Source organism: Podarcis raffonei, chromosome 2 (assembly GCF_027172205.1).
Source record: "Podarcis raffonei isolate rPodRaf1 chromosome 2, rPodRaf1.pri, whole genome shotgun sequence".
NCBI classification, from domain to species: Eukaryota; Metazoa; Chordata; class Lepidosauria; order Squamata; family Lacertidae; genus Podarcis; species Podarcis raffonei.
In genome coordinates this window covers 30,478,022-30,502,201 of record NC_070603.1, presented here as the reverse complement: position 1 = coordinate 30,502,201, position 24,180 = coordinate 30,478,022, and the positions used below count along the sequence as shown (strand labels likewise).

The window sequence follows — 24,180 nt, the reverse complement described above, 5'->3', positions numbered from 1 at the left end:
TGAGATGCAAAATTGACTTCCGTGCTGGAGATGGACCTTGGGGTTGAACAAAGGGCAGAAAGCCCCACTCCCATGGAATCCCCTGTTGATGAGCTGCCACCCACTGAGGAAGAACAGGGGGAGCCAGAAGGCTCTCTGGTAGAGCTCCTTAAGACTGAGGCCTTACACCTCAAGAAGAAAGTGAGTATATTTCAATACAGGTTGTATACTGTGTAGAGGGTTTTTTTTGTTTTGTTTTTTGCAATGTTTCTTATTCCCTGATGCAAGAGAATCGCTCCTATTTGCTGAAGGAATGTAAACAGAGGTTGTGTTGCCGGAGATGCTGTAGTTGTGAGAGTCCTGTACTGAACAAGTTGTTGGACTGAATGACTTCTAAAGTCCCTTCTATCCAGTGTTTTTTTCTGGGGGGAAGCAGGGGTATGCATACCCCTAAACATTTTGTGAATTTTTGAACTTTTGCCCATATACTGTATTTACTTTTCCCAATTTGAGCTATAAAATGGTGATTTTCTTGAGAGTACCACTAAACATTTTTAAAAGAAAAAAGCACTGCTTCTATCTCTAAAAATCGACAATGATAGACACGCCTCTTACTGATGACTGATATCTTGGGGCTGTTAAATATATTTTGCTGGGTTGTAACACTGTTAACATACACAGTGGATGCAATAATGGATTGGTTTATTGTTTCTGCCTTAGTAAGCAAGCAATTACCTTTTGCTTCAGGATGCCAAATTCTCTGAAAGCAGGCTTATTTTTCAATAGTAAAAGCTGTGAACAATGTTGACTGGAATGAGTTGGGTGAAGGCAATAACCTTCCTTCCAGAAAGGGGAGACAGGAGAAACCAGTGCTGTCGTGGTACACTTTGAAGAGGGAGAGCTCACCATGGCAGCCCACATAACCATATCCTCAAGCCGAGTCTCAAATGCAGACACATGTGTTGATCCTATGCATACTGGAATAGTGGACAATCACAGATTAAAGGTAAAGGCAAAGGGACCCCTGACCATTAGGTCCAGTCGTGACCAACTCTGGGGTCGCGACGCTCATCTCACTTTAGTGGCCGAGGGAGCCGGCGTACAGCTTCCGGGTCATGTGGCCAGCATGACTAAGCCGCTTCTGGCGAACCAGAGCAGCACACGGAAACGCCATTTACCTTCCCGCCAGAGCGGTACCTATTTAGGTATCTAACATTCCTTTGGCTATTGTCTTAGTGAACCAAATTAATCCAAAGTAATCAGGAGTGGGGGGCGCGGGGGGCACTGTGGGTTAAACCATAGAGCCTAGGACTTGCTGATCAGAAGGTCGGCAGTTCGAAACCCTGCGACGGGGTGAGCTCCCGTTGCTCGGTCCCTGCTCCTGCCAACCTAGCAGTTCGAAAGCACATCAAAGTGCAAGTAGATAAATAGGTACTGCTCTGGCGGGAAGGTTAACGGCGTTTCCGTGCGCTGCTCTGGTTCGCCAGAAGCGGCTTAGTCATGCTGGCCACATGACCCGGAAGCTGTACGCCGGCTCCCTCGACCAGTAAAGCGAGATGAGCGCCGCAACCCCAGAGTCGGCCACGACTGGACCTAATGGTCAGGGGTCCCTTTACCTAATCAGGAGTGGAGAACCTGTGGTCCTCCAAATGTTGTTGGATTTTGGGGTGCTGGGAGTTGTGACAGAAAAGTTTGTTTTTGCTGGGCAGGTTTGTTCACCAAGTGTTTTCTTTTTCTTTTTCCCTGCCAGCAAATGGTTAACAAACGGCAGCCTATGATTGGCTGGGGTTCCAGGAGGGGGAGTTGAAAAGGAGAGGATTTGGAGAGACAGTTTGAGTAGGTTAGGATTGGGGTTGGGAGAGAGAGGAGAGAGATTTGGTTCTGGGTAGAAACATCCACTCTGAGGAATATATCACAAGCTAGAGAAAAGAGTCTCTGAGCTTAGTGTGAAGGGCAATGTGTGGTGTCCTGTAAGAGTAATTAGGCCAGGAAATAACTGGGAGGCTGAGGCTGAGCCAGGAGAAGTAGAAGTTGTAAAGAGAATGTCTACTTAGGTCTCATTCCAGTCAGGAGGGGAGAGATTCTTCTAGAAAGAGAAGAATCCCAGACCAGTGTTCCCTTGGGTCTGTTACTTGGAGTACCTCAGGAGTAGAGTTGTCTAAGGGGTGTGTAACTGACAGGAAGTACCACCATGTTTAAGAATCGAAGTATTAAGCAGCAACAGCTGTGCAACATCTGAGAAAGCAGTGAAGTGAAATAACATTATAATCTGAAGTATCCTATGTTTTACCCACTCATGTCATAAACTTCCTTTGTTAAATAATATCTTTATTGTTTGTTTAATCTAATCCTGCCTGAGACTCCATATTATTAAATTTTCCCTCACACATGCCCCCCACAAGATAATCTGAGGTACTTTGTGGGAATTTGAGGAAGTGGTGTTCTGTGAGGTGGGTGCACTACATTTAAGTGAGGGCAGGCCCAACGGCGCGAGGGGGCAAAGTGCCATCACGCCATCGCAGAAGTCCCATTAATTAATTAATTAACCCCCCAATCCATGTCTTAAGGTGTGAGGCAGTTCTGAAACTGAAGGGAAGCCAAATTCGACTGAATGTAATACTGTCTAGAAAAGTCATATTAATTTGACTGGCTGTGTGAGGTTCGGAAGGCTTTCAGATGCCACTGAAATATAAACCATGTAAACTCTGACATTGCCTTCCAATTCCTGCAGTAACAGTGCAATCCTATGCAGGTCTATTCAGAAACAAGTCCAACCGAGTTCAGTGAGGCTTGCTTGCTTGCTCCTAGGTGAGTGGCTATAGGATTGCAGCTTAAGTCAGTGTTCGGTTGTGATCAATAATACACCTGATTTTTGAAAAAGGTTGGTAGTAATAAATATTCTGGTATGTGCGTATTTAAATCACTGCCTGACTTCCTCAGTGGTTTCATTGGCTCTGCAGCAACAGGCTAGCTCCATCAGGGCTCCTCTCTCTCAACTGTCATCTGGGGGTAGCCATTTCCTCAGGCTGCCTCAGTGGGAGAGATAGGAGCAGCTGTCTAGACATTAGGGCCTGAGTTTTTCAGTTTTATTTTCCTTTCCCCCTTGTGTGTTGTATTTTTGTTTGTTTGTTTATTAGAATGTAAGCCTGTGGGTAGGAAGTGTCTTGTTTTGATTTTATGTAAGCCACTCTGGGATCCTTTTTAAAGAGCTGGGTACAAACACTGTAAATGATAATAATAATAATAATTAATCATAATCATAATCATATTATTTATATGCCTCCCATCTGACTGGGTTGCCCCAGCCATTCTGGGCAGCTCCCAACAAAATATAAAAAAGCACAATAAAGCATAAATCATTAAAAAAAAACCCTTCCTTATAGAGGGCTGCTTTCAGATGTCTGCTGAAAGTCAAAAAGTTCCTTGCTATCTGATGGGACGGCATTCCACAGGGTGGGTGTCAATACCAAGAAGGTGCCTGGCTCCCTGTACTTTCACTTCTTAGAGTGAGGGAAACTTGGAGCTGGTAGTGGGGTGGGAGAGCTGAAAAGAATGCCAAAATATTTCAAATGTGGCAACCAATGCACCACTTTGGTTTCAGATAGTACATAAGTAGATGAGTCTAAAAAGCCTGGGACACAAATTTTCATGGCCCTCTAGCAGCCACGGTGGCTCTTTTAACAAAAAGTCATGTCTTTTGCATTAACTCTTGCATTCTTACCAAACGAAGCCTCCTAGAGCAAAATAAACACCAGGATTAAACCCCCACCAAATCACAGAACCATAGAACTATAGAGTTGGAAGGTACCACCAAAGGTCATCTAGTCCAACCCCTGCAAATACGATCATAAAACCTTCATCCCCCCCCCATTATTCGATTTAACAGCATCAAACATGAACAAAAAGAAAATACTCAGAGTGTACTTCATGTTTCAGAGAGAGAAACATCCCTCCCACTGTATATAGCGCTCATGATTCACACTGTCACAAAAAAAGAAGTCATAAATAATTGTAATTTAATAATAATTTATTATTTATACCCCGTGCATCTGGCTGGGTTTCCCCAGCTACTTTGGGCGGCTCCCAACAGAATGTTATTAATAATAAAAAGAGAGAAAACATCAAACATTAAATAATAATAATTACTGTCTTATCTGGGCCTCAGTGTTACATATAATCGAGTGCAAGAAGTATCAGCCACAGTAACAAATGTGCTGTGTGAACAATACAGGGAAATGGTGTGTCATCATCATCATCATTTTATTATTTATACCCCACCCATTTGGGTGACTCCCAACACATACAGTATAAAAATATAATAAAACATCAAACATCAAAAACTTTCCAATACTTCCTTTCAGAATCAGATATCTTTTTAAAGTTGTGTAGTTCTTTATCTCCTTGACATCAGATGGGTGGGCATTCCGCAGGGAGGCCTAAAGGATCTACATTGGCTCCCAGTACATTTCCAAGCACAATTCAAAGGTGCTGACCTTTAAAGCCCTAAATGGCCTTGGCCTAGTATCCCTGAAGGAGCGTCTCTACCCCCATCGTGCAGCCTGGACACTGAAATACACCTCCAAGGGCTTTCTGGAGGTACGTTCACTGCGAGAAGACAGGGAACCAGGCATAGGGCCTTCCCGGTAGTGGCACCCTCCCTGTGAAACGCCCTCCCATCAGATGTCAAGGAGATAAAGAACTACACAACTTTTAGAAGACATCTGAAGGCAGCGCTGTATCAGGAAGTTTTTAATGTTTGATGTTTTATTATGTTTTTATACTGTATGTGTTGGAAGCCATTCAGTGTGGCTAGGGCAACCCAGTCAGATGTGCAGGGCATTAATTAATTAATTAATTAATTATGGGACACAGCTTGGGTACACATTACTTTTTGTAATGTGGATTACAACTATGTATGGATATCACTATGGATTTCACTGTCCGAGCTGAAAAATGGGGGTGGAAACATTCCTTCAAGTATACATGGCTGAGGCCTTTAGGGCTTTACAGGTCAGCACCAACACTTTGAATAGTGCTCAGAAATGTACATACATAAATAAACAAATTATGGATTAAAACTGTTGAACAGCTACAGTTCAGCTGTACAATGGCTATTGAACAGTAGCTCCACTTCACTGTGGTACTATGCTTTGATTTTTATCCCAATCTTCCTCATTTCCTTAGAGAGACAATGAGAATGAAAGTCTTGTGATATTTGTCTTTCCTTCCATAATGAGAGAGTGGAGGAGGTGGCAAGCTGCACTATCCTTGGGGCCTGGATCTGCTGCCCTTTCCAGCTGACCCCAGTCTGTTGCCTGAGGCTTCTGTGAGGGTAATGGGCAGGCCAGCCCTGCTTTCAGATTTGTCGAAGCCACATTTCATTGTTATATTTGATCAGAACCAGCATACTGGTTCAAGCAATCCATCCCAGATGCAATTGTCAAGCAGGATCAAACTGTGGTTTGCAATCTTGGTTTAAAGGGATTGCTTTCAAACCATAGTTACCCAGTTCCCTGTTTTTGTCATGATAAATTTGAATTTCTCCCCTCAGTGTATGATGAAACAAATTGCCAAAGCTTTGTGTAAAAATCTTGTATTTAATTTCTAGGACCAAAGCGCTACCTCTGGAATAAACTATGAAGAGGGTAGTAATGCTGGAAGAAGCTCAGAAGGTAACACTGCTGCCTTTGGTTCTGCAGCTGAAAGAAATGTGACAAAGAAGGGCCCAGGAAAGGATCAAAGTTGGTCTGACAAAGTGGTGAGTATTAAGTCCTCTGTGTGCCTTCTTTGTTGATGGATCTCAACCAAAACTCTCTGCTACCAACTGCTTAGTCCGTGTAGTCCAGGATGATGACTCAGGAACATAACTTGCTGAACAGTAACTTGATTTGTATTTGCTTTTACAAATACAGAGTATAGCACAGCTTTGTACAAGTTACTACATACACAGACTTGATTCTTACTCTACACACCAACCTCTGAACTCCAGCACCAAACTACTGTGTCATGCTGCTTATAAAGGTAAAGTTTTAGCCAATCACCACCTGTTGCTAGACTTCCCTGTCTCCAAGCAGACTTTCTCACTAATTGCCAACTCACTAATTGTCCACTTCAAAGCTGCAGTTTCTCACAAACCTCAACATTCTTATCCTAAGTTTTTCCTTCCAGAATATTGTATATTAACATGACTATTGTTTCAGTCCTATGTACACTTACTTGGGAGTAGGCCCTATTGAACTAAATGGTACTTACTTCTTTGTAGGCATGTGATAGTGCTGTGGAACCCTTTCTGTGGAATCTCTGCTTCGGAGTGATGGTGTATACTGGTTTTTCTTCTCTGACAAGTTGCTGTGGAGGGAGCATAGTTTTGAAAATATGGGTGGTTTGAATTCTCAGTATAGACAATTAAATTAGGATTTGATAAAATATATAATGGGTTATCCAGTGAATGAGTTTTACAAACCACTTTTCCTTTTCCCTGATGGCCTCCTCTGCCATTTGTAACTTGGCTTGCTTGTATGATCAAACTGGAGTCATCTGCTTTTTCAGAACAGGTCAGCGGTGCAGCTGTTCCCAGTATGAGACACACTGTGGCCTCTGTTGCAAAACCTGTTTTCAGTGGACCACAGGAGTGATTAGATTGGATTTTGAGTTGCCCTTCTGTGAACAGAAGGACTTTTCCTATTTGTGAAATGGTCTGCAATCTATGAGAGGTTCTTGCTGGAAGAATTGGGGGTGGTGACCTTTGCCACCTCTTCCTTCCCCCTTACACATTACATGGCACATTCCATGCTGTTCCGGAGGCTCTCCTGGTGCAGGTGGCACAGGGGCTTGCAGGGGAAAAGAGGAATTGACAAAAAAACAACACCTCCATCACTTCCTTCAGTAGGAGCATCAAATTAATTAGTTCCACTGACTGGACATCTGGATCCAAGCTGTACAGTATAAACCAGTACAGTAGCTGATTTCTTTTTCTTTGTTTTATAATTCATCTTTTTTTTCCTTACTTGCTGCAGTTTTGCTGTTGTACAGTTCTATGCTATTTTAAAATATTTAATGGTGCATGTTTATTACAGACAAACAAGTTGTTACTAGTTACAAGCAAGCCTGAAGGGAGAGACTGACATAGGCTGTTGCTCTGTGGGCCACACTACCTAAAAGTATGAATTCTTATCACATGTGATAATTAATGCTGAACAAGATTTCTGGAAAAGGTTTATATCTGAAGAGTAAGAAACAAAGGGATGAGCCTGCAGCAATCACACTTTTATGCATAATTAACAATTTTACCAGGGACGCGGGTGGCGCTGTGGGTAAAACCTCAACGCCTAGGATTTGCCGATCGCATGGTCGGCGGTTCGAATCCCCGTGATGGGGTGAGCTCCCGTCGTTTGGTCCCAGCTCCTGCCCACCTAGCAGTTCGAAAGCACCCTCAAGTGCAAGTAGATAAATAGGTACCGCTTTATAGCGGGAAGGTAAACGGCGTTCCGCGTGCTGCTCTGGTGCCGGTTCGCCGGAGCAGCTTCGTCACGCTGGCCACGTGACCCAGAAGTGTCTGCGGACAGCGCTGGCTCCCGGCCTCTAGAGTGAGATGAGCGCACAACCCTAGAGTCGGATCCGACTGGCCCGTACGGGCAGGGGTACCTTTTTAACAATTTTACCATAACACACGTTAATTTTTTATTTTTTTTAAGATTTCTGTATGTGAAATGCTTGCCAATAAACCTTTTATAAATTGAGGCAATATTGACGATGTTGTTCCCAAAAGCTAACCAGATGTACACATTTGATTCTGCAACGACAACAATGGCAGCAAATAGGACTTGCTAAACTTAATACACTTCCTACACTTAATAAACTTGCTACATTAAAATATGCCAGCAAGTTTGGAAAACTCAGCAGTGGCCAGAGGATTGGAGAAGATCAGTCTACATCCCATTCCTAAAGAAGGGCAGTGCCAAAGAATGCTCCAACTACCAACGTACAATTGTGCTCATTTCACACGCTAGCAAGGTTATGATTAAAATTCTACAAGGCAGGCTTAAGCAGTATGTGGACCGAGAACTCCCAGAAGTGCAAGCTGGATTTCGAGGGGACAGAGGATCCAGAGACCAAATTGCAAACATGCACTGGATTATGGAGAAAGCTAGAGAGTTCCAGAAAGACATCTACTTCTGCTTCATTGACTCTGCAAAAGCCTTTGACTGTGTCAACCACAGCAAACTTATGGCAGGTTCTTAAAGAAATGGGAGTGTCTGATCACCTCATCTGTCTCCTGAGAAATCTCTATGTGGGACAAGAAGCTACAGTTAGAACTGGATATGGAATAACTGATTGGTTCAAAATTGGGAAAGGAATATGACAAGGCTGTATATTGTCTCCCAGCTTATTTAACTTATATGCAGAATTCATCATGTGAAATGCTGGACTGGATGAATCCCAGTCTGGAATTAAGATTGCCGGAAGAAATATCAACAACCTCAGATATGCAGATGACACAACCTTGATGGCAGAAAGTGAGGAGGAATTAAATAACCTTTTAATAAGGGTGAAAGAAGAGAGCGCAAAATATGGTCTGAAGCTCCACATCAAAAAACTTAGATCATGGCCCCTGGTCCCATCACCTCCTGGCAAATAGAAGGGGAAGAAATGAAGGCAGTGAGAGATTTTACTTTCTTGGGTTCCATGTTCACTGCAGATGGTGACAGCTGTCATGAAATTAAAAGACGCCTGCTTCTTGGGAGAAAAGCAATGACAAACCTAGACAGCATCTTAAAAAGTAGAGACATCACCTTGCCAACAAAGGTCTGTATAGTTAAAGCTATGGTTTTCCCAGTAGTGATGTATGGAAGTGAGAGCTGGACCATAAAGAAGGCTGACCGCTGAAGAATTAATGCTCTTGAATTATGGTGCTGGAGGAGACTCTTGAGAGTCCCATGGACTGCAAGAAGATCAAACCTATTGATTCTGAAGGAAATAAGCCCTGAGTGCTCACTGGAACGACAGATCCTGAAGCTGAGGCTCCAATACTTTGGCCACCTCATGAGAAGAGAAGACTCCCTGGAAAAGACCCTGATGTTGGGAAAGATGGAGGGCACAAGGAGAAGGGGACGACAGAGGACAAGATGGTTGGACAGTGTTCTCGAAGCTACCAACATGAGTCTGACCAAACTGCAGGAGGCAGTGGAAGACAGAAGTGCCTGGCGTGCTCTGGTCTATGGGGTCACGAAGAGTTGGACATGACTAAACAACAACAAACTTAGGACTCAGCTATACAACTGCAAATAAAACATTTTAAGTGTATTGTAAAGTGCAGCATGCAAATGTGACACTAGATGGCAGTGGTGAGCATTGGCAAATTAAATATATTTTTCAAAACTTTTTTCTAAAAAGCATTTTCACAATGGTTTTTTATATGTGTGTAGATTCCAGCTTAGTAAGGTTTAAAGGCATAGTTTATTATTTCTGTAAATAATTTCCAACTTCATTCCTTCACCCTATGGGATAGAAACATCCTTAGCTGAAGGTCACTTATCTGGGATGAAGGTCCATCACATGGTTTATGGCACTACCTGTTGTTTGAAGGCAGGGAATGCACACAAAGTTTTAGGCTTAGTCCTCCTCAACCCCAGTTCATTTCATGATGAGACCAAAGAAAGGCAAATAACTTACAAATTTTAAAAAATGCACACAGGAAAGGCATTGCAATGGAAGGAAGGGACTACTGATTACTTCCCTTAGAGAAAAGGTACACAGAGGTGGTCTTGGAAGAACATATTAACAGAACAATGTTGAAAGACCTATATATAGATATTAAAATTAAACACATAAAACACTCAAATGCAGGAAAACTGTGCCATAGGCCTAAATGTGCCATAGGCCACGTAACTGCTGAAAAATACATAAGGAGAGAGGCCACAACGGAGATCAGGGGAAGCAGTGTAAGGTAGGATTCCACAAAGGAAAACAGCTTCTCGCCTGCAATCAGTTTCTACACAGACAAGTGACAAACTACAAGGGGGCTTAAATTAATAATTTACGTTTATGTACAGTGTGCTGTGCATGATATCCTAAAAGAGGAAATTTATTTGTATGAAAGCAGTGTGTTCTGGGATCATGTGGTATCTTATTCCAGCCTTATCCTGTAGCAAGCAAGAATTTCCTCACATCAGCTGGGCAGGGAAACTTCTTAAACATTGACTCATGGGAGGATGCATTGCTGTGTTACAGATAGCAGGAATGACCAAAATCGGAATCTTAAAAAAGGAAGAAAAAACAGAAACTCCTTTAGAAGGACCTGAGAAGGGAAAGCTGTCTGCTATTGCAAATCAGAATGTGAAAAAAAGAACGCATAACCAAACAAAGAAACAGAGAAACTGGGAAGTTAAGCAAAGGTATTACTCATGTAAATTTATTGAAGTGGTATTAAGTGTAATAAGAACTGATGAGTAGTGGTTTCATTTTCATTCTGGTCTGAAAGGGAAGGGAATCCACATTTGACTAAATGTAAAACTATTGAGAATGGTCATGTAAAATGTGTCATTTTGTGGTGTTCTTAAAGCATTCAAGTGCCACCTACATACATACATATATACATATATATATATATATATATATATATATATATATATATATACACACATACACACACACACACACACACACACATATATATATATATATGCACACACACACACATACACACACACACACACACACACACACACACACACACAAACCCTAACATTTCCTTCCAAATTCTGCAGTGGTTAACAGTTCAATCCTGTACATGTCCTGTTCAGAACTTAGTCCTACTGAGTTCAGTGAGGTTTGCTTCTGAGTGAGTGAGCATAGGACTGCAGCTTAAGGGCTAGATTCAACTATCTGATTTCACTAGCAGAAGCCAGTGCAACAAATACCGCTAGTGCAACAGAGCTTCTTTCCATGTCCCCTGAAAATCTGTAGAAAAGAGCACAGGGGAGGAGAGGGGAGATAATTTCATTAGGCAAGCAGAAATGTTTATGCTGATGGGGCAACAGCCTGAATTCTACCCCTAAGTATCAGAATGTATTTACATCTGTCAAAATAAGCTAAGCTGACCTTTTTCTTACTGTTGCAGCCAAGTGAGTTATGAAGATGGTGTTACAGTATTTTTCCATGCCATACTGTCTAAGGACTTCAAAGGAGAGTCTGAGGAGCCTAGAGTCTTCATTAGGGCAGAAGGCATTTCTGGATATAATGATTGGGAAGACAATATCTGTGAGCTGGTTTGCACAAAGTAAGTATAGTTCTGTAGTGGCCAGAAAAGACAGCATCCACATACCATGTTTTTAAAAATTAGGGAAATATTTTTTGTTTTGTTTTTTTTGAAACTCTTAATATTTTTATTCTGTGCCTCTATAGACTAGCATTCTAACTTCCTGTCTACTTTCTCAAAATTATGGTTACTAAGAGTGCATGCAGATACATATGGGGCACCAAGGAGAGCTTGGCAGTCCGACCACCTAGCGCACCGGCAGCCACCCTGTCAGGCCTGCTGGAGGTGGTGGCAGGCTGGGCCTTGGAGTTCCCTAACCTATTGGTTTTGGGGGACTTCAATGTCCATTCTAAGCCCCCTCCTCACGGGGTCTGGACCTGGTGTCTTCCATGGTGACGTTAGGGCTCTCCCAGTTTGTTTTGGGTCCCACACATCAAGCAGGCCACACGCTGGATTTGATCTTTGGCGTGGTTATAGATGTGATCATGTCCTCGCTTGTGGAAGTGCCATGGTCTGATCACTATGCTCTGAAAGCCAGGATTGACTTCTTGCCCCCCCCCTCGCTTGGGTGGCGAGCTTATTTGGGCTTACCTACGGAGGCTGATGGATCCTGATGGATTTCGTCAGGCCTTGCAGGACCCTGCTGCCCCCAGCGGCTCACTAGATGAGCTTGTCAAGAACTGGAATAAGAACTCTTGGCAGCCATCAATGAGATCGCACCTAAGTGCCCTCTGCGACCCCACCGAAACTGGGCCCCTTGGTTTACTGAGGAGCTCTGGAAAATGAAGCGGGACCTCAGATGGCTAGAGCAAGTATGGCAGCATGCTCTTGATGGAGCCTCAAGAACATCTTATAGGACACTTATAAAAGCCTGCGAGATGGTAGTGAAAGCTGCGAAGAAGTCTTACTTTTCAGTTTCCATTGCATCTGCTAGCTCTTGCCCAGCACAACTTAGAATAATCATGTCTCTAATGTCCCTAGAGGGACAACCAAATTTAAATATGAATTTAAAGTCAACTACTGTTATGTTGTTAATTAGTGTTTGTTTGTTGTGCTTTTTGTGTGTGTTGTTTTGTTGTTTTTTTCTGTTTCTGTTTAGTTAATAGTAATTAATAAAAAGAAATTTAAAATAAATAAATAAATAAATATGAATTTAACTCATAGCTGTGAGGCGGTTGCTGAACAGCTTGGTAGGTTTCTGGATGAAACATTGGCTTTGGATCCATTTCAGTCCGGCTTTCACCCTGGTTATGGGACCAAGATGGCTCTGGCCACCCTAATGGATGGTCTCCGCAGACAGCTGGATTGAGGCGGGTCGGGACTGCTGATTCTTTTAGATTTGTCAGCAGCCTTCGACATGGTCGATCATGAACTTTTAGACCACCTTCTTGCTGACATGGGGATTCAGGGCACAGTCCGACAATGGCTGTGCTCCTTTATCTCAGGTTGGGGACAGAGGGTAGTGCTAGGGAAGAGGTTGTCATCGCAGCACTCCTTGGGGTGTGGAGTACCGCAGGGCGCAATCCTTTCCCCGATGCTTTTCAATATCTTTATGTGCCCCCTTGCCCAGATTGTCTGGAGTTTTGGGCTGGGTTGTCATCAATATGCTGATGACACCCAGCTTTATCTGTTGATGGACAGCCGCCCTGACTTGGCCCCGGACACACTGAGCAGATGTTTGGAAGCTGTGGCTGGATGGCTGCGTGGGAGCTGGTTGAAGTTAAATTCTTCGAAGACGGAGGTCCTCTGGCTGGGTTGGGACAACATGGGTTTGGGGGGGCCAACTCCCATCTCTTGCAGGGACTCAATTAGTGCCAGCGCCTTCTGTCAAGAGTTTGGGTATAACCTTCAACGCCTCCCTTTCTAGGGAGGCGCAGGTTGCAGCCACAGCAAAGGTGCCATTTTTCCATTTCCACCATATTAAGCAGTTGGTCCCTTACCTTTCTTGCCCTAATCTGGCCACAGTGATCCATGCGACGGTCTCCTCCAGGCTTGATTATTGTAACTCTTTCTACATGGGGCTGCCCTTGAATCTGACCCAGAAACTCCAGCGGGTTCAGAATGCCACAGCGAGGCTCCTTACGGGGTCTTCACCACGGGATCACATTCATTCAGTGCTTTACCAGCTGCACGGCTCCCGGTGGAGGACAGGGTCAGGTTTAAGGTGCTGGTTGGGTCTGAAAATTGGGAAAATATTGCTCAACAGTAGAACAGTTGGGTGTAATCTTAGAGTGAATGTTTTGAGTAATTTCTTTTATGTAACTGACATATAGATGCACGTTATTTTAGCAATCAGCTGTCTTGTCTTCACTGCCTAAGATGTAGGGCAGAAATCTATGCCTGAATTTAATGGACAGCTCTCACAATGATAAGGGGGTCCCTTAAGTAGCTATATTTTACTTCTAACTTGTTCATAAATGAACTGAAGAGAGGAGTGAATGAGGAAGAAGCAAAACATGGAAATTATTCTGTATGATAGAAAGGTTCCCAAGACAAGCATCTCCCATGAGCTATTTGACAATATACATAGTAGTTCCACATAGAAGTTCTACACATTACTCAAGGGCTTATGGCAGCTGTCAGTTGAACCATCAGATCCATCTCTCTTAGACTACTCTTTTGGAAAGTGGTGTCTCTAGTAGCCAATGTTTTAGCTAGGCATGTGTCAGAATTTTATGCCTTCTGGGTGGCCCTAATAAAGATACTGTACTTCCTTTATACCTAGGATGCATTCCATTTCTCACAGATCCCAAGAATAGATCCTACCTTCTTTCTGCGCTCCCCCTACCCACCCAGTGTTAAAACTATGACAAACCAATGAGATGTGTGTGCTTTCCTTTTAATTCCTAAAGGTGGTAAAACATATGATCTGGAAGCCCTATTTACTCCAGAAGATTATGCTTCGATGCAACAACTAATACTTTATCTTTAGACCATTACTTTTCTGTTTGTTTTTGTTGAGAGAGCTTTTTTTTTTAGCTTAAGATTTATTGCTCGACCATGGATATACTTTGCTTTTAAGATAATCGCAAACATGGATTGTTTTAAAAACAGGGATGTTGGTAAACATAAACATCTAATCGAAGGTTGTGTCACCATTTCAATGGACAACTTGGATAAACAAATTCCCTATAAATATTATGTGGTATGTGGCGAGGAAGGAGAGTATGAAGTTATTCCCAAAGAGTCTCCAGAGGGAATCCATGTGAATCGCTGTTTATTTATACAGTTCAAGTATTTAAGTGGTACAGGTAAGGAACTGTTTCCAGTATCTGTGTGTATGCTTGTACTAGGTTTATAACCCATATTTTCCCCAAGGAACTTAAGGTAGCAGAGATGGTTCTCCCTTCTATATTTTATCTTCACAACAACCCTGTGAGGAAGGTTAGAGCGAGAGGCTGTGACTGGCCCAAGGTGACTGGTCCAAACTTCATGGAGGAATATCAACTAAAACATCCGTAACAGTTGGCCATCCTACCTCTCCTTTAAATCTTGCAATGAAGCTCCTGCTGTCAGAGAATTCTTTCTGATGTTTAGTTGGAACCTCCTTTCTTGTAACTTGAAGCCATTGGTTTGAGTCCTACTCTCCAGAGCAGGAGAAAACAAGCTTGCTCAGTTGTTCGTAATAAGATTTGGTTTCCAGGCCCTTAATCACCTTTGTTCAGAAATGGGTGAGCACTTGGTGTCTGCCCCCTGCTTGCTTCTGTCTTCATCCAAAAGGAAAGCAGCGCTAGGTGCATCAGACCCTAGAGATTTGAATTCATTTAAAGAACTAGGTGTTCCCTTAGCACCTCTAATCACTATGCCGCATTGACTCCCACTTTAGCACTGACTAGCATTCTGATTTAGCAGCGTACCTGATCCCAGCATCATGTTTCTGTATATATAGGCTTGCTGCCATGATGGAAAACAGGAATTCCCATTTCCTAAAGGCATAATCTATATACATGGGAGAGGTGGAGCACAGAAAAACCTTCAGGGGAAATAATTTTTTGTTCACGTGAATGCATGCTTATGTCTTTGAGACCTGAAAGTATATTATATTAAGCAACCGAGTTTCTAAAATTGAGGTCATCAATATCTTTTTTTGAGGGGTGGAGATAATGGCTTGTAGAATATTGAATAATGAAATTATATTACCCATATAGATTAGATAGGGGGATGGAAAGAATTATCTTGTATCATGAAAATTCCTTGTTGTTCAAAAAATGGGGAGAAACTCTTTTGTTTTTGTTTTATTAACAGATTGGCATCAGTTTGATGATATAATATGTAAAGAATCCTCTTTAAGCAGATGGAATAAAAATGCCAATATTGTGAAAAGGAAGAAAAAGGCTTTACAAATAATGCTGGATAGTCTGCTCTCTATATTGAATACCTTGACTTCTTGCAATGTCGAGAACTTCTTCCAGCAATTTAATCAGTTTTACTTGGTGAATAAGAAGCTAATGGTACACGAGGGAGAGCCAAAGGAATGGACAGATTTACAGTTTGATGAAAAGCAGGTATTGTAAAAGCAAGTTATCAGGAATTTGTCTTAAGGGGTCAGTGTTCATATTACTATATCACCAGCATCTTTTGATGTCCTCTGTGACTGTGTTAAGTTGCTTGCTAATTTTATTGAATGAAAAGGTCTAAACTAGGTCAGTTGTGATTGATTGAGATTTTCAGCTATAATTGCTTTTCCTACCAACTGATATGGAATAAAATAGATATTCTGGGACTGTGTAAATGCATATTCTCATGCTTTTGCATTACTCAGGTTGGCTTACAGTCATTACAAATAATCCATAATAAAAGCAGCAATACAAAACCAAACATAATAGCAACATAAAAACTTCTACTCAACAAAGCAAATGCTCACTGAAATACTAAAACTATTTCACCAGCTAGCAAGACGCAACAAGCAAGTGGGCCAAGCAAACCTCATGAAGCAAGGCATCCCATAATCTGGTGGGTGCCTCTCCTGAAAAAGCTCCATCTCTTATCTTAACTAACTGGTTGATGGGTTGGATCCTGGCCTCCCCCACTCTTCATGCGTCTTTTTGACAGATAGATTTGTCAATCACATCTTCAGGTGACAGCTGACTGGCATTGACCGTGAGACCTGCCTTTTATGTTTGCAGGCACAGGTTGGATTCAAACTTGACTTACAAACAGATTTTCTTCCTCTCTGGACCATCAAAGTGATCTGCAAAATCAGTCTGCAGAGGAAAAATGTATTTTTGCCTAGGAACAATCAATATCAAAGGGGCTTGCTGTCAGCACCAATCAGTGAGCCACACTTGCCAAAGGACTGTAATGCACTTTAAGTTCCTCTCCTCCTCTACATGGTGATGATGGCAATACCTCTCCACCCCCATTACTTTTTGTTATTGTTCAGATTTTGCTGTTACTTCAGTGGCAGCAGCTACTCTCTGTACACACTCTACGCTCTTTATATAAACACACTGCATTACATTATATTTGCAGAAACAAAAAAAATAAAAATAGAGTCATTGGCAGGATTTAAAGAAACATTTGCAATTTTATTTATAAAAAATAGGAAACCTAATAGTATGACAATATAGACGTATATATAAACAGCAGAATGTAATATGAGATGTAATAAACCAGGGATGGAAGTTGCAGGAAGTCAGCAGGGAAGGGGGAAATTGAAATTCGAATGTAATGTAATGATTATAGACATTGTTAAAAAAAACACCTAATAAAAATGATTAAAACAAAACAAAACAAAACAAAACACACTGCTTACATTTCTCATTTTTTGGTTGCTTTAGCACTGGCAGTGCTGGCCAAGGTACTTTCCAAGTGCTGGAGAGCCAGTGTGGTGTAGTGGTTAAGAGCGGTAATCTCGTAATCTGGGGATCCAGGTTCGCGTCTCCGCTCCTCCACATGCAGCTGCTGGGTGACCTTGGGCCAGTCACACTTCTTTGAAGTCTCTCAGCCCCACTCACCTCACAGAGTGTTTGTTGTGGGGGAGGAAGGGAAAGGAGAATGTTAGCTGCTTTGAGACTCCTGAAGGGGAGTGAAAGGCGGGATATCAAATCCAAACTCCTCCTCCTCCTCCTCTTCTTCTTCTTCTTCTTCTTCTTCTTCTTTCCCCCTCCTGACTTGCTCTAGGAAGGGAGAAGGTGGAGAGACTCAGCCATTATCACTGGTTCCAAATGTGACACAGAACAGAATGGCTTCTAGAGAAAAATAGGTTATTTTTGGAGCTGAATTTATTATTATCTTTTATCTTCTTTTATTTAGGTTCAAAAGGTGATTAAAGATTACTTGGAAGATTACCGAAAGAGTGCAGCTTTGAATACATCAGATTATAATAAACTAGTCCTGACATTGACCATCTTTCTATTATCTGGAGATTTCTATGTTATTCCAGAGTCAAAACAAGAGTGTATCAGATTTTGCAGCCTTCTTTGCCTGAAGGAGCAACCACCGGCAAAGGCAATGAATAAAGTCAAAGAACTGTTTTCGAAGATTTCGTGGTGTCCCCCAGCCTTTCAGAGACCATCCCATGAAAGGTGTGCATGGCTTCCACATTCTAGATTTTTAAACAAGTTTTTAAAACCCACCTATTTTGAACAGTCTTTTCTTACATGTTTGCTTTTTTTTGTTTTTTTGCTTATGAGCCATCTTACAGAATATAGTTTTGTTAGTTTTCGTATTAAATTTCTATTATCGATTATTAACTAGCTGTAATTGACATTTTCAATAACTGTTTCTACCTTTGTCAGCTGTTTTGCTTATTTTTAGATTGTTTTTATGATACTGTGAATTGCCTTGGGATATGAATAATTTTGTAAATAAAATAATAATTTGGGGCTCATAAGTAGAGGGATTGGTATTGAATAAAAAATGTTGCATTATGATTCCATTGCTACCTTTGTCCAAACAGAGGTGTGACTTTAGCAACTGTGTGTTGGACAAAAATTAAATGGATTCAACCATCCCCATACATAACACAGGGATTGGGAACCTGTGGCCTTCCAGATGTTGCTGGACCTCCCTAATCAATGGCCATGCTGGCTGGGAGTCCACCACCATCTGGAAGGCCACAGCTGCCCCATCAATAAGATTTACATTTCTTGAATTCCCTAATAAGAGGTATATCTCCTGAATTTCTGCATGTGAGACATTGTCAGAGAAAGGTCCTAATGTTCCTCTTCAACCATCTGATTGGCTTTTCTTTTTCTCTTTCAGGTTGGGGGTGTATTTGAGATTGTTCTGCAATATTTGTATTGTACAGCAAGTTCATCAGTGGCTGTGGACAATCCCAGTTCTTCATCTCTTTACTGATTTTGAATACATCCAAGAGAATGCTCAACTTGAATCTGAAGACGCATGGGCAAGGTTGAAAGGTCTTCCCTTTGTTAAATATAGGATTGATGAAGAAAAAAAGGGTTCTGAGAAGTAAGTTGGAATATGTTAGTCTTACTGCCTTTCATTTAAAAATATTATGATCTGTGGATTAAGCTGTCCTGTTCCTGTTTGATAAATAGATACATACATTATCAATATGCTACACTAGAAGAGATTTGACAGTGCATTACTATGCTTGTTAACTCAGAAATCAATCCCACTGTGTAGAAAAGCTTGATTAGGATTGTAGCCTTTGAATGCAGTCCTAAGTCTCTGAGGCTTATGGCTGGAGGAGGTCAAGATGGTGCACTGTTAGCTCTCTGCTGGAAAGCTGTGCTGGCAGAAAGCCCTGAAGATGTGATGGGGGCAACAGTAACTTTGGATTCACTGGGTTCAAAATACTACAGATGCCCTGAAGGCCCCAATCCTTGAACTACTCAGCTGAACCAACATGGCACAGGCATAATGCAGAAGTTAGAAACACATTGCATTTCTCCTTTCCATCTTAGCCCATACGAGCCAGCAAAGCTTGGGATGTTGTGGTAGATTTGCTGATCTGCTCATCCTGAACCCTACTTAGGATTAAATTTTCCATTTACAAATATTATTCCACTGTTCCTGACAATGTTTAGTTTCCTGAGAACATGGCATTCTTTTTTGTATATTATATGAAGACATTATGTATATTTAAGTTATTATTATTTGGTTTTGCAGATTCTTACTACAACAAATGAAAGAAAAAAAATATTTAGTGAAAGAAAACAGAGCACTGTTCAGATCATGGTTTTCCTTGCTTCCTCGAAGAGCCTTGGCTGAATTTATCTCTGACTTTCCTGCTGAACCATTGGACTATCTTCTAGGAATTTTTCATAGACTGGAGGATTTGAAAGCCACTCATCCTACCTGTGAGGTATGCTTTGATTTTTTTTAAAAAAAGAAAGTAATATCCATCTAAAATGGGTGGGAAGTCTGTGGACCTCTTGATACTGTTGGACTCCAACTTCCATCAGCCCCTACCAGCATGATCAGGGATGATGGGAGCTGTAGTTTAGCAACATCTGGAGAGCCACAGGTCCCCCATCCCTGACCTAAAATGTAACACAGCTTATGATATGACTGTTAAGTCAGTAAATGAGACAATTTAAAATAAAAAGTTCTACCCAACAGAATCCCGGTAGTCCTTATTGAAGTCATACAGTTATTACATCTTGAAAAAGGAGGTGGTGATATGACTCCTGAAAAAGCCCTCCCTGCTCTCCCTGGTATTGGACAGGGTCATAGTGTGGTGGTGCTCCTAGACTAATTACTGTCACTAAAAACCCAGGTGACCTCAGCATTGGCTGATAATACAGAAATGGCCATTTCTGAAATGTAATAGCCTGACTGCTGTTGCCCTTGCACTGGTAACTTCCCGAGTGAACTACTATTTTGTGTTCTGTGTTGCCTCTGTGATTATCCTGGAAGCTATAGCTAGTGCAGAATATAACCACTGCTGAAAGAATTGCACGGGCTTCCAAATAGCCACTAGGCTAAGTTCAAGCTGCTGATAGTGGTGAACAAAGCCCTGTGTAGGAACCAGGAAACCTAAACGATTGTCTTGCCCATCTGATCATTACTCTCTGCAGGAAAGGACCTCCTGCAGATGCCAACTCATTATGAGCTCCATTCTGTAGAATGTAGGAATCAGACCTTTAGCATGTAAGCACCTAATCTTTGGAATTTCCTCCTGCTACGTACAAGATACACAGCACATGCACACACTCATGCACTTCAGTTCACACACTTCACATACACACTGCCACACATGCATCTCTCTCTCTGCCCAAGTGCATTGCTCCTAATCACACACAGAACATACTAGAGCATACACCCCACACACATTCAGAAAAGCTCAGTATTTCCAGCCCCCATATAATCCCCCCCTCTCTCACACACACACAGAGGTTGGTGATCCCTGATGTAATGTAATGTATAGTTTGGCCTTTAGACTAGATGATAATGCAGTGTTCTAGTTCTCCGACATTAATTTTTGCCACTATTTCTTAGGAGGTAGAAAAACTCCTGATGAAGGTGTTGGATGCCCTCAATAACAAACGAAATGAGTAAGTAAAAGCTACGTGTATACCTTCATTATAGTGTTCAACCAGAGGAAACTCTACTGAAATGCATTATTCTGTTTTCAACATATTGTTTTGAAAAACATCTGCCATGTGTGTGAGAGAGAGGGATATTGCAAAATATCTGCCCATGTGTGCAAGATCTTTTTTTCTCATACACAGGAAGATATTTTGCAAGATCTCTCTGTCTGTCTCACTCACTCACTCACTCACTCACTCACTCATTCACACCCACCCACCCACCCACCCACCCAAAAGCAGATATTTAGCAAAATTGTACGCACAAACCCAGTGATATTTTGCTTTCTTCTAAAACCATAAGAAAGTGACACAGCACAGATTCTAAAGTGGGGTGAAAAAGATCTGAATGCCCATTGGCTGCATTCTGAGGCTATCTCTCTCCAAAAGTGAGCTGAATAGGGTACAAAGGAAAGCCTTGCACTCTCTAGGATTGCACAAATGAAAGCTGTATTAGACACACTACAGTGATTGTCAGGTTTTGTTTGTTGTGCTTATATTTTTAGACATAATCCAATCCATCTAGCAAAAATAACAAGCATTTCCCACAATTTAGAATGTTACAGCAGGACACTTGGAACTCATATGTGACTGTCTGCCAAAGACTTCATGAGAAAATGTGCAGAAAATTCCTGCTGCTACAATATTACAGGATACCAGCTATTTCTGTCCTCATTTTTTCAAGGATTTTTGAATTTGCACCTTCGGAGGTGAGCATCTCCTTGTATGCTGTTTGTTATTTGAGGTGGTTGCTGATGAACCGAATGGGTTGGGTATTGCCTCTCTTCACGTGGCTAGCTTAGCAGAAAGTTGTTCTTTGGTTCAACAGTTTGTAATTCTTTATTTTCTTCACAATAGGCTTCCAGAGACAAGGCTATGCAGAATACTCCAAAGACAGTATACCAAGGACTTCGTAATACTACCAGGGCCTGGTTTCGTGCTGTTCTACCAGCACATATGCTGAAACCTGGTTCACATTTAATTGTAGAGCTTACTTTTCCAATGGAGCTTGAGGTTTGTAATCTGGAACTCCACACTATTTTCTTGTAGATGTTCCCCTCCCCCAGTAGTCTTTTTGGCCTTTGTGGAGCGATATCAGTTGCTGCTTCTGATGTGTTAGCCAACCTCACAGAGAATATTGTTTGGATTAAGAATGTGCTTTATTTTGGGGTAGCTTTGCAGAAGATGCAAGGCTAATCTCTCCAAAGCTTATCACTCTAGAGGAGGATAGCCTTCTATTCATGTTGCTAGTAGGCTGTTTTCCAGCATAATTGCTGTGTGTGGGATGGTCAATCTTTGTGGACAATGTAGCTGGGGAGCTGGAGTTAAAATACCTTTTCAAGCCTAATCACAGGGGAGGCGGGGAGAGAATCTGAATGTGTGTAGTGCCTGTTTGCATGTGTATGTCAGTGTGTGTTTGTGTGTGTGAGAGAGAGACCCTGCCCTTGCCAACCTTGGCTCAGCCCATCACTGACACATTGGCCCCAGAGGGTTGTCAACAAGGATATGCATGACTTCAAAAAGGTCCCATTTTCAAGCATAAGTCCAGCATAGGAGGCATATTTGGTGTGTGTGTCTTGGCAGGTTTTTGCCTTCCATCCCTAGCTGTGTTCCACCCTTCCATAAAAAATGGCTGCACTGTAATGAGGCTTGACTGTAGCCATCAATTGGTGTGACTACAAGGCTGATTTCAAGTGTAAATGATACACGAAGGCTGTTGGAGGGGAGGCTATAAGCCTGTTCTGCTGTAGAGTCATGGTTGCCCAAATACTCTTGTCTGCCCTGGTGGTGCCTGCTGTGCCTTATCTGCACATAGCAAGAAACAGGCCAGTGCTGCAAAGCAGTTTGTTTTCCAGGGTGTTACTCTCAAGGGAGTGTTTCTCTCTGGGTCTCTTCCATCTCCTTGGTGGCTCTGAAGTCTTGCATAGGAGAATCTATGTATTTGCAATTCAGCCCATGGAAACTTAGAGAGCTTGGAGCATGTAGTTCTTTTTCCTCTCCTATTGACTAACCTTTTGGTGACAAATGCCTCAGCCAAGATGTAAGGGCAGTGTCTCGCTTACTTGCCTCTCCTTTGATGCACGTTGTCTTTTTTTTGTTTTTGGAAATCCCTCCCTCCTTTGGAGTTGCTAAAGTGACATTACGTTTTTACATACTATTGTCATTACTATTCTCTTTGTTCTTCTTTATTTATAATACACCAAAGCTGTTCTAAAAAAAATGAATATAATAAATATAATGCAGTACAACAAATGTTTCCTTTCCTCTAGCTGGCTTTTATGTCACAAAGAGAACTTCATATTTGGAATGTCCAGTTTTGAATTTTTAGTCTTTGGAGTACTGATGCTCAACATCATTACCAGTTGGCTGGGGGAGATGAAATGGCATGATATTCATGGCTTGCATGTATTCCTTTTGGGTTGAAAATTACCCATCACATGTTGCAGTCAAAGATTTGTAGAGGCTGGGGAAAGACAGGGGATTTATTCTTTTCATGTCCACGTGATCATAAGGGGACCTTGGGAGGGAAAGCTACAGTGGTAGACCATACCAAGGGGATACCACATGATTTTGCCTACCTCACCCCCAATTTATGGAGAATTTCCATGGGTGCTGGAGGCTCTTCCCTTCACAAGTTGACCTCCGTATGCCCTGCAGATGTTGAAGGCAATGGGAATAAGCCTGCATAAGGCTAGAATTGGAAACTTATGCTGCTCTGTTACCTGCATGTTTAGGGGAGAAATTATAAACTCTGCCCTATTGGCTGGAACTGGTCCCTAAAGCTTTTTAAAGTGGACTGTCAGCCACATCTCCTGTTCCATGATGGTGGTATCAGCAGAACCAAACAAAAGAAACCCAACCATCAAAGCCCACTGTCCCTAGAGCATTCCAGTATTGCTTGGGTTTCTGGAGTGCTCCTGTTCGTTCCAGTCTTCACTTTGCGCAGCTCTAATGAAGCTGTTCTGGGATCTTCAACAGTGACCAGAACTTGCTCATTCAGTTCTGGAGAATTCTGGGCAGGAGGAAGAGGAAAAAACCTATTCCTTCTAGTCCCATTACTGCTTTTGTGCCTTGTGGAGCTGCACTAGGCCTCTGTTAAAAAAGATTTAAACTTCTCTGCCTCTCCCAGCACTGATGGAAAGGAAAATGCTGCCACCATCCTTCTCCTTTTCTGGTCTGTATGTGTTCACTGAAGAGTGGGGAACAATGTGTGCCTGTCTGTATATGTGTGTGTGTTGTATGTATGTGTGAGAGAGAATGGCTGCCCCCATTATTTGCTATTGGTCCCACCTACATTTTGTACACAGCCTATGGTTTGTCTCAAGGCAATGTGGCCCTTGGGTCAAAAAAGTTTTGCCACCTATGCTTTAGACTATATCCTGTCTCTTAGTAGATTGTGATGCTGAAGGTGGGAAACTTTTGGCATATAAGTTGAATAAACTT

General features: G+C 42.0%; 2 protein-coding genes across 4 annotated transcripts in view; both read left to right on the top strand.

The window, feature by feature from the left end:
* LOC128403543 (E3 ubiquitin-protein ligase RNF213-like) lies at window positions 1-18,656 on the top strand. Its single transcript, XM_053368395.1, has 7 exons — window positions 1-180; window positions 5,588-5,737; window positions 10,210-10,373; window positions 11,099-11,257; window positions 14,291-14,487; window positions 15,482-15,741; window positions 18,489-18,656. Exons 1-7 carry the CDS (start codon window positions 31-33, stop codon window positions 18,654-18,656), a joined length of 1,248 nt encoding a protein of 415 aa, XP_053224370.1. The 5' UTR covers window positions 1-30.
* The window catches only part of LOC128407318 (E3 ubiquitin-protein ligase RNF213-like), a 65,035-nt gene continuing 59,424 nt past the window's right edge, over window positions 18,570-24,180 (top strand). For all 3 annotated transcript variants that reach the window (XM_053375528.1, XM_053375530.1, XM_053375531.1), the window contains exons 1-5: window positions 18,570-18,652; window positions 19,316-19,511; window positions 20,648-20,703; window positions 21,293-21,446; window positions 21,595-21,750. In XM_053375528.1, the coding sequence (XP_053231503.1) occupies window positions 19,332-19,511; window positions 20,648-20,703; window positions 21,293-21,446; window positions 21,595-21,750 (546 nt within the window). In that variant the 5' untranslated portion in view covers window positions 18,570-18,652; window positions 19,316-19,331. The remainder of the gene's footprint in view (window positions 18,653-19,315; window positions 19,512-20,647; window positions 20,704-21,292; window positions 21,447-21,594; window positions 21,751-24,180) is intronic.